The sequence below is a fragment of the Malaclemys terrapin genome, chromosome 1 (assembly GCF_027887155.1).
Source record: "Malaclemys terrapin pileata isolate rMalTer1 chromosome 1, rMalTer1.hap1, whole genome shotgun sequence".
NCBI classification, from domain to species: Eukaryota; Metazoa; Chordata; order Testudines; family Emydidae; genus Malaclemys; species Malaclemys terrapin.
The window spans coordinates 169,833,098-169,844,248 of record NC_071505.1 but is presented as its reverse complement, the minus strand read 5'-3'; the positions used below and the strand labels follow the sequence as shown (position 1 = coordinate 169,844,248).

The 11,151-nt window shown below is 40.0% G+C and overlaps 1 protein-coding gene across 4 annotated transcripts in view; it reads right to left on the bottom strand.

Moving 5' to 3' along the window:
* Positions 1-387: 387 nt before the first annotated feature.
* VGLL3 (vestigial like family member 3) overlaps positions 388-11,151 on the bottom strand; it is a 34,540-nt gene continuing 23,776 nt past the window's right edge. For all 4 annotated transcript variants that reach the window (XM_054046868.1, XM_054046877.1, XM_054046887.1 and 1 more), the window contains exon 4: positions 388-6,685. In XM_054046868.1, coding sequence (XP_053902843.1) covers positions 6,642-6,685 — 44 coding nt within the window. In that variant the 3' untranslated portion in view covers positions 388-6,641. The remainder of the gene's footprint in view (positions 6,686-11,151) is intronic.

The following is an 11,151-nucleotide window of genomic DNA, read 5'->3' as shown; positions in this document are numbered from 1 at the left end:
TGGCTCGTCGTCTGGCACCTGCCAGACGAAAAAGGTTGGGGACTACTGATCTATAATATAACCTCTAGCATGTATTAAAAGACTATACAGTAAAACAACCTTTTTCTAATGCACCTCTAATTACAGTGTTACATCCTGGAAAGGAAAGAAGAAAATTGTTGAAGGCTCCATGTATTCCAATGAAGTCAACAAAACATAAACAATTTAAAACAAATAATCCCAGTTGAGTCAGATGATAATGTATGGAATAAAGAGCAAGTACCTTCAGGGAAGAGTCTCATTTACAATTCCCAACACTTGTTTTGTTTTCTGATGAAAAGCATGTTGTAAATTCCTTTGCTCTAAAAATTAACCTTGTGGGGAAAAAAAATAAAAACCACAGGATGCTGTAATTTACAAAGAGATTTATGAATTCTTTAGTTGCATAAGAATAAAACATGAAAGCATTAGCTAATGGTCAAGAAATACAGACAAAACCAAAAATGCTACATAAAAATATAACAATAAAAAATTCACATTAAGTTATTTATTAAACAATGAAAAAAACCCAACACTTTTCTTTACATCATGTCTCCCATCAATTTTGATGTGGGACACAAAAGAGTTAAATGGAGTTTTGAGGGCAGTAAGGATTGAAAGTGGATGGGAGGGGAGAGGCACCTGATTTGATTGATGGTTTTAAACAACAGCTACAAATCTTGGAAGGGAAAGGGGATTCATTCAGCTCAGCAACGCTTTGCAACTTTGCTAATAAAGCATGTAAACTTCAGTTACTATAAAAATTGCTGTTGCATAAATACTAATGGCCTGATCCAAAGCTCACTGAAATCAATGAAAAGCCTCCCACTGACTTCAGCAGACTATGGATCAGACACCAAGTCAACATTCTGTGCCCACCAACACTGTGGGATGGAGATCAGGCATTAGAAGCTGGTCCTGCTGACACAGCTGTCATTGAAGTCTTTCCATTGACATCAGTGAAAGCTGGATCAGGTCTTTCATGAGCAGGGATCCTAGTTTTCCATGATAAATATAAACCAAAATTCTCCAATTAAAAAAAAAAATCATAAAAAATCTTCATTTTCCTGAAATTAAAATGAAATACTGAACTTTAGTTTTCCTACCCACAGTATAGACAGATATCAGGTGAACACAATGTTTTATTGATATATTTGCAATTTTTAAGATGACAACCCAAGCTCCACCACCCAGGGCTGACGACCTGAGCCCCACCCATTCTCCTAATTATCTGAATTTTTGGTTATTAGCTCGGACAATTAATTTATATCGAACAATTAAGGTTCCACTGTATACGTTGGTTTTTTTCCACAAAATATAAAAACTAAAGATCTGTGTAAAAACACAAACTCTGCATTTTTCCACAGCAAATGGGTTTCTAGGATCCCTGCTCAAAAAAATAAAACAGGGGCCTTTATTTAGCTATTCCCTTTCTAGGGCTCCATCTTGCACAGTGGTGGACATGAGGGGGCAGAGCCTGCCAAATGCTGAATGCCTGCTCTGACATTCTAAGCACCCCTCCTCTCCAACCAACTGCAATGGGAACTGAGGATACTCAGCACTTCACAGGAGGCTCTAAGCACCTTACAAGATGCAGCCCCCAGAAGAGCTACTGCAGACTGCTCGGTTCAGCGCTCTTAACAGAAGAAACATTTTTTCTAGTCAGGGGAGGCCAAGAACCTCAGCGTGTGGATTAAGGGGTCAGCAACACTGAATTTCAGGAATAGCTAGTCCCCCTGTTGGGTCATGTTTGCCCGTGTAGAAAGGGGATTGGGTACAGTACTATGCAGGGGCTGCCCAAGCGTCCGCATGACATGCAAGAGGTACTCTTCTCTGCTCCGAGCACATCAGGATCAAGCTTTGTAAGAAAACTAGCTTGGGCACTCCTGTCACTATTAAAGGGTTTGATCTTGCTCAGGCAAAAGGCCCATTGACTTCAATGAGAGCTTTGCCTGAGTCACAACTGCAAGATGGTGCCCACAGGACTAATACTAAAAGACAATGTTTCCTTAAAAAACAAAAAACAAAAAAATCCCTTTTTGTTGGACCTGGGAGTTCAGTTTAAAAGACATATATGTCAAGTGAACTTTTTTTCCTTTAAAGCCTCTAATAGTAATAGTTCAAACACACTTTAGAAATCTCAAGAGGCTGGAATATTTTAAAAAAATCTAAAATCTTTATAAAAAGTATCTGTTTAACAGAAATGTAAATTAATGCTCTATGCCTAAGAAGAAAGAATTGTGCCTGAAGTGAGCAGAATGATCCATCATCAGCAGTTATCACTTGTCCACCACATGAAAACACATTGCACCTCTGTTTATATACACCTGCTGACTGCCTGGTCACATTTGTAGGTACAGCCAACCAGGGTTTATCAAGAGCATTTGAAAGCCTTTTGTACAGACAAAAAAAATTCACACAACCCTGAGGTCATGGAGAACATAATGAAATGCAAATGCCTAAATATTCAGAGTCAGATGGGATTTACCATACAATTCCAATTAATTTCGAGAGGAAGTGAGGGGAGGGGAAGGGGAGAAAAAATCTTGTATAACAACTCCAAAAAATATGGGAAAAGATAGTGTTCTTTATAAAGCATGTTTTGAGGAAGAAACTATGTTTTTTTTTAAAAAAAGCGGGGGGAGACAACATCCAAGAAGATTTCCATGCTATAAAACCCTCTCTCTCTTTCTGATTACCTTGCAGAATTATGTTTCTAGTACTGAAAAATCTGAAGAATCAGAACAAAAGTAGGTCTCCTACCAGGAGAAATGTATTCAAAATCTCCAACAACTGTGGCTGCTGTGTAACTAAGGGCCATATTGTACCATCAGTTTTTAAGCTGGAAACGCCCTTATTAAAACTATTGGGGAGTTCTGCTTCAAAACTAATAGACAAAACAGAGTCTCAGGAATGGTTCAATCTGGTTGACAGGTCCTGTTCCTACTGTGAGAGTGGTCCAGTTTACTTCGCAGGGGGTAGGATCATACCCCAGATAACTCAGTAGGTAGAAGCCTCTACAAAAAGAGTTAAGTACTTTATAATAAAAATTTGATTGTTTGTAATCAAAATCATTTCGGCATCTCCTCACGGAAATAGTAATAAAGTATATTATGTTAGTACAGGCCCTCACAAAATAAATCTTCCATTTTCCCGGGAGGGCAGTAGAATTTAGCATATATGCAAGGAGATGATTCCTTTTGCAGTGTATTAAGACTTGTGGACTGATTGAGCCCTGTTTTTACAGACCTTTTCTCTTATGCCCCAAAAGCAGTCAGTCAGAACCTTTCCCTTTTATTTTCACTGCCATCAGTGCTCTCAAACTGAAATGTTGCGAGTACAGAATCTGTTCCTTCAGGAATGGATATCAACCCAACATCTGCTTCTCATAAGCCCTTTTTCTTTTCTTTTCTTTTTTTTTTTTTTTTGGTGGAGTAAATCTGCTGACTTCAACTGTAAAGGTTTGTCATGTGGAAGATTTGTTCCTGTCCTTCAAGTTTTAGAATATACGAGCAACCACATTACTACAGCTTTGGTTTCATTTTTTTTTTTCAGCTAATTTCTTAGCAAAGGTCAGTTTAGTTGCTAGTGAAATCAAATTTAACAGGGAGAAAAATGTAATAAACCTTTAAGTCAATTGATTGGATGCATTAACGGTTACACCAGTAGCGCGTTTTTATTGGCACTCTGTCTACCTGACCCTGCAGAGCGGCAGAAGTACTTTAGACTTATTCTCAGGTTTAGCCAGTGGGAACAGCCCTTATGGTGGAAGCAGGAGATGATAGGATCTTCACTCATTCACATCTCATTTAAAAACAACACTAATTGAGATTTGAACAGAAACTTTGGACCTTGCCATACTGTCTTTTTAGTCATTGGGAGTTCAATGGGAACAGGAACAGGTCCTTCCATGCTCTGTTGTTGCAAAGCAGAGAGCAATCAATTGGCCACTATTACTAGAAACAGGTGAGCCAATTCAGATACAATAAGAACTGACCAAAATTCAAAAAGGAACTTTTTTTTTGGTTTGTTTTTAGTTCAAAAGGTTTGGTTAGAACCTTTCCCTTGCAGGCCTAGCCAAATCTACGAAAAACTGTTTTTCACCATTTCCAGCAAAGCCAAACCCAGGACTTTCTGGCACTGTCACAAAGGAGTCTGATCTTGCAGTATTCCTTGAACTACAATTTTCCTATAAGTAGCCAAACTTTTAGAAGCTTATGCTAGCTTCCTATCCTTGAGGTTTTCCCGTTGCTAACTAACCCATTGAGCAACAAAGAAACCAGCTCCCCCAGGAGAGCAGCACTGCTATGAGAATATAGTGGGAGTGAAGTTCAGTATCAGGAAAAAAATGTTAATGATTAAGGGAGATAGTAGGAAGGAGTTAAGGATGTTGTAATTGGGGCTCAGATCTTTAGGCACTGCAATGCCTAACTACCATTAAAAAATTGGGCCTAATGCCCCAAATCAGCAAAACGTGTGCTTGAGCATTAAGGGCTTAATTCTGAGATTCTGAGTGCCTCCATTTCCAGCTAGCTTCCATGGGAGTGGAAAATGCTCAGCACCTCAGAGCACCAGGTCCTAAGAGCCTAGAGGAAGGTTATCTCATCAAGATATAGAACTGAACTTCAGAAGGTTGAGCACATACAGCTCCCATTCACTTCACTTGGAGTTGTGGGTCCTCTGCACTTGTAAACCCCACATTTAAGATGTTCACTGCCCTGAAGACAAGTCAGCCTCTCTCTCAGTACTGATCACACATTCAAAAGATGAACAAAAATAATCTATGTTTTGGCTGGGAAGGGTGGTAGCAAAAATAGAATACATGATAGGAATATTTTGAAAAATGAGAGAAAGCTTAAATATATATGGTAAAAACTGAATGGAGCAAAGAGGCAACATTTCCAAACAATTACTACATTACCAACTTCAGCCCTCATCCTGCAGTTAGCACTACACAGGCAGACTCCTGACCCTATAAAAACCCCATGGAGGCAAGGGAGCTCTGTGCATAGCTCCACCTTCACCAAGCTAATTGCAGGATTTTTTTTTTTTTTTTTTTAATATGCAATGCTACAGCCCTTATTCATGGAATTAGTCCTTACTCACACTGGCTTCCAAAGGACATCTCGTGTGGGAGGGGGAGGGGCTTCTGGATCAGGTCCAATCCAGCAATCCTCTTGCAAACTTCTGTGGTTAAAATTATCAAAAAGTTATCTCAGAGTGGATTCTTAAATGGATAGCCCAAGGCTAAAAATTCACAACTGCCCATGAAGTCCATAGGAGCTGCAGGCGATCAGATTCAGTCCCTAACATGTCTCAGGTTGGGCAACCAAACAATGAGGGACCAGAGATCGGAGGCCAACTTTTGAAAACTTCAGCCCAAGTTGAATTCAATAGGAGCTGAAGGCACTCAAGCAACTCATACAAGCTATTCAGCAAATTGCAACATCTGGCCTTATGAAAACACGTTGTTTCCATGAGTTGTAGCTTTTTACAAAACCTGTATTTTATCCTTGAATGTTCACGTGAAAAAAAAAATCACTCTTCAAATGGCCTAAACTAAAACTCCTGCCTCCCAAAATTATTAGAAATGAAAATACCAATTTGTGGATGGTTATCACAGAAAGAGGGCCTGATCCAGAGTCCATGGATGTCAATGAGAGGCTTTCCATTCACTTCGATGGACACTGGGTCAGGCCCAGGCTCATTTTCTCCTTTAAGTCCATATAAATATTTGGTCCATTTTGAAAGAATGAATGGGTTGAGAATATAGATCCTATAATAAAGGCAGACTTTGCCCCATGCTAAAGGTTTCACACATTTCTTCTCATAGTCAGCACAGCACAAAGCCATTTTCAGAAGCAAGAAAAAGAAAATATAGACACCATTTCTACAATTAGGCAGGAAAAATATTTAGTAGAAATGTTAAGAGTAAACTATAGCTGTTTAAGCTAGAATAAAGGACAAAAAATGCAAAATCTTGCAAAACGGAAACAATGAAGGATTGGACTAGCAAAGGGTTTGCTCTTTAAAAAAAGACAATTGAGGTAACAAAACAAACACACAAATACAAACATCTAAAAATAAGCATTTTATACATTTTTTGCCAGTGCTTCTCTGAGAGCAAGTTCTTTAAACAGAACTTAACAATTTAACAATTTTTTTAAAAAAAATATGGCATCCTAAAATAGTCCACCAATTCTTACCCAAACTTTCTGTATTTCTACAAAAATAGACACACAAAGAGCTACAAAAACTCTATTCCTGCAAGGATGAGCACTGTAGTCAAGGCACAGTCTTTTCCCTACAATCAAGGCTGTGCACAAAAAAACCCACCAGAATGAACAAAACAAAACACTGTTAAAGGAGCAAAACGGAGTTAGGTTGCACAGCTGCAGCAGGCTCAGATGAGGAAAGAAAGAAAAACAAGTTTTTTTTCTTCTATGTTCTGGGACCCAGAAGTGGCCTGCCAAAGAAAAGGCTCAACAGCAAAACCAGAATGACTGGCTCTTCATCTTCTCCTTAGCGGTGTGTCCTCTGCCCCCATGCAGAAACAGTCAACAGTTTCAATATCATCATCCCAGCTGTGGGGACACTAGCTGGTGCTAAGATGCATCTGATCTTCAGAACCAAGAAGATTCCTTGCTCTTGTCCTGATGCTGTAGACCTAGTTTTAGGGAAGCAAAAAAAAAAAAAAAAAGAATTAAAATTTGATAAAACATTCCCTTCACCCCAAGAAAGTGAGCTGGGGTAAATATATTTATCAAAATCCTGTATTAATAGTCCATCTACACTACAACTGTCTAGGGGGGACCTGTTTACAACATTACTGTCCCCCCAGGATAAGTAAGTATCCCTAAACTGCACTAAAACCGTAGACATGCTTGCATACTTCAGTAATGCTGATAGTTTACACTGAGCAAAACTGTATCATGTTTTAACTTCATTGGGAGCTGTAATCAATGTAATCTGACAGTGTTGTATTTGTAGTATAGATGGGCCTTCATGGAGCAGAACCAGTTTTCTCACAGAATTAGATCATGGTTCTACTAGAACTTTACCTCTTTTCTAGAAAGCCTGATACATTTTAACATTTTAGGATCTCAGAGCTATCTTCAGTTTTTCACCTTGAATAGGGGGTGGCAGGGGTGGAGGGAATTCCCACAGCAGGTGAAAATATCAAGCAATTTTACCTAGAGCCCATCAGATTTTTCACCAAGAATTGCTTGTGCTTTCACACAGGGAAAATAAATGACTTTCAGCTTGAGTTTGGTATGAGTTTCTCCGATATTTTCCTTTATAAACGTCAAGGACCAGCCAATAAATGTGCTGTGCAGGGGCTTTCATGTTATAGCAGTGGAATCTGTGCTGTAATTTGGAATTTATCTAGTCCAGAGGGATTTACTCTTTGCTAGAGTTACATCACGAGAGAGCTAGCACTTAGAAACAGACAATACAAAGTGTAGAAAAAATACATACAAAAAAAACATACTTGCTAGTTTAGTTATAGCAAAAAATACAAGCTAAGCACTTTGATGTCCTATTACTTTAAGCAAAGTTGGAGGAGGTAATATCTTTTACTGGACCAACTTCTGTTGGTGAAAGAGAAAAGCTTTTGAGCTCCACAGAACTCTTCTTCAGTCTGGGAAAGGCACTCAGAGTCTCACAGATAAATACAAGGTGATACAAATACAAGATATTAAAAGATCTTTCCCACTATAGCCATAAGATGACAGTTATCACCATGAGAAATATTCAGCAGCATTTCTGCTCTATATTGAGCTATAAATAGTATTGTCTTCCTATTTAGTACATAAATAGTGCCACTAACTCATCTGTTTGACTTATAAATCTTGGGCATGGAACAGTTTATATGCCTTTTCTTCATTATTTCCCCACCTCTTTTACTGGAAGACAATCTGCAGTTCTACCAGCATGCTGTCCCAGTCTAGCCAAATTTCTGAACAACAGTGCTTTATCTGACAATAGGCTGATTGAGCAAACATTTTTCCTTTTTATAAAAATGTCTTTGCTTCTCTTGCATGACTCAGTATTTCCACATTTGCAGAGAAGTGTCTATCTGCAAAACGCTGGTACTGTGACTAATTACTGCTTGTATTAAAAAATCAGGTCATTTAGAAGAAGTCTAACTCAGCTAGTGAAATTCAAAGACAAAGGGTCAAATTTATGGCAGGTGTAAATGGAGTCAACTCTCCTGAAGACCATAAGCTGTGCTCACTTAAGCATGCATTGAATTTGCCACAGTGGCTCCTATATATTTCCAAAAGGAGGGCTGCAGAGGCAGCGGGACAAGGAGACGGAAGACTACATTTGATTTGCTTAAATTGTATCTTATTCATTTGATCTTCACCTTTAATATTGAAATATAGACCTCAAATACTCTAAAATCCTCTGTTACGTAGGTGCAGGAAATCTCTTCTTCTACTCCCAGAACATCTGTACAGCAACAGTGCTTCTAGCACATTCTTAAGGGGTAAATAATCCTGTTCCCATCCACCCTGGGACTACCAATGGTTCTGGAGGCAGCAGAATGAGTATGGGTCCATTGTACAGGTGGGTGGATGGCCAGGATGAAGGATGCCTACACTCCCTGCGTGCTGTACAGCACTGTTCTGCCACAGGCATGCTATATCCCAGTGCATGGGTGGAGGTGAGGAGTGGATTCTGAGGGTGGGGTTGATTGGACCACAAGTTCCAGCAGCCATTCCCCAGGACTGGGAAGTAAGGCAGTCACAGCTTACTGCAAAGTTGTGACAGCGGTGGAGCAGCTTTGTAGTCTGAGGGGTAGGATGAGGATTCCCCCTTATCCTGGGACCATGCCTAAGTGCACAGCCAAGTTGCTGGACCTGCACGTAGACAAAGGGATTTAATCCAAGCAAAAGTCTCAAGTGTGCCCGCTAGGGGTCATGGCCTAGTCAATGGCCTCTCAGTGATCTGCAGCAAGTGCTGGCAGGCTATTCTGTTACACCCTGATCTAAAGCTTATTGAAGTCAATGGAACAGAGACTCCGGACCAGTTGCACATAACGCACCGTAACAGTTGCGAGTCAGTTTCCTCCAAATTCTATGTCTTGGGCTCTCGAAACTTCAGTAGGGCACTATTCACCGAAGGCCAGCAGTTTATAATGTATTAAGAGATTTTGATTAAAAAAATTGTTTAAGAAAAAACCCACAGTGCTAAAGTGGAACTTTATAGGCGTGTTAATTTTCAGCACAACATGTGGGGATTAAACTACATTTAATGGGAGTGAGGTACCTAATGCCCCCCTGCACTCCCCGCATCACACTAAAACTGAATCCATGAAAGTGTAAGAAGATGTGCAAAACAGAGATCAGTACTTTACTGAATCATTGATCATGGAGCTAACAATGTTCTGAATCACAAATTCCCGGGGTGTTGATAATATACAAAGAAATCCCCTCTTCATGACTTTAGTCACTGAAGTTTTTTGGCATCACCTACTCATGAGACCACAGATCTGACTCAGAACAGCAGAATTGCAGCAGTGTTGCTGGTATTGGTAAGACTACAGGCTGGTCTCCTCTGGTGATCGGAACACCCTCATTCAACATAATTCAGCATGAAGAATTTTGCAAAATATTTTTTTATAATCACATGTGACAGCAGCAAAAGAAGTGTGGTCCACAGTAATTATTAGGAAAAGGAGAACTGCCTAAATTGCATGCCTGTAAAATGTATGCCAAATGATTTTTATATTAATAATTTAAAGCTCATAGGATGTGATACTTGACCACTATAGAGGTAGATGTCCTTCTTTTCACCAAAGAGGTACAAGCAATGACAGCTAGAGTTCAAGTTCTCCTGCCAATATGCCTCTATCCTGTTCTGGATGGACCATCTCTCTGAAAGAGGTTAGTTCATTCTCCACAGCCATTGAGTTCTTTGCCTCTCTGCTGATACTGCCAGCATGTTTGCCAATTAATGCCAAATGTCATTATTCTTACCCTTATCCACTTAGAATCAATTTTCAGGTAGGCCCCTGAACAGTCGCCAATTGATATAAACTTTGTTGCTGCCAGCCTGAGTTAGATGTGAACCACTGATTTAGAAGTGAAAGGCTCCATATGCCATTACTATTCTCCTGGGCAGCCCACTCCCCCTCCCATGCAGGATAAAAAGTAAGGTAGTTATAGTCAACCCACAGCCTTAGAATGACATAGCCTTGGGGCTGTGTAAGAGGCTCTGGGGGACTGCATGCACGTGATTAAAGCTCCTTTGCTCTGCTTGATCTCATGCAGAATGCCAGTCACAAGAGCACTCCCCCATTCCACCCAACTCAGGCAAAATGTAATACAACATTAGACTGAGCCATGAGCCATTACTCTGTGTTGCCCAGCCCTCCCCCCCGACTCCCTGTTTATAAAGGGTTATACACAGTGCTTAATTTGTGCCAGGGCTTGCCAGCGCTCAGCCCTGGAACCTGTAGGCTTGGCAATTCATAGCCCCGGCACCTCTGGGCTTTCTGCATCAGTTATGAAAATAATTAAATAATTGCTTGAGTCCCGGAACCTCTTTCATTACAAATTAAGCACTGGCTATACACCAAACTGGGGACATTCCAGTGAGTTTGCATGATTGTGTTTACAGCACATGACTTTCTGACTAGTAAGAGGTAAGTAAAACATCTGTCAGTTTGAATCCTGATGTTTCTGGCCCGGTTAAACCAGTAAGGAGGTGCCAAGCTCTGTGACCTAGTTGAACAGTTAGCACTCTGTTCTCAAAGAAAAGTGTGAAAGCAATTGGTAAGTTAAAACTACAAGTTTAAAATGAAAATAAATAAATAAATAAAAACCAAGTAGTTGGTAAATCAGCTTCCCACCAGTTTGCATTGAACACAAACAAGTCCGGACCTATGGAGTAATCCACACCATGATACAAAAAGTGGTTTTCCTGATCTATGCTTCTTTAAATAACTCCCTATATCATCCTCAGAAAGTTGAGTCAACTGCCTGACTTCATGGCTGTTGGAATTGCTATCATGCTGAATCAGCCCACTAGTCTATCATTGGCAATGGCAATTCGCTGATGCTTCAGAAGGAGGTAAAACCCCCTCATTAATGTAACTTGCCTAAAACCACGTCATATGAGGAG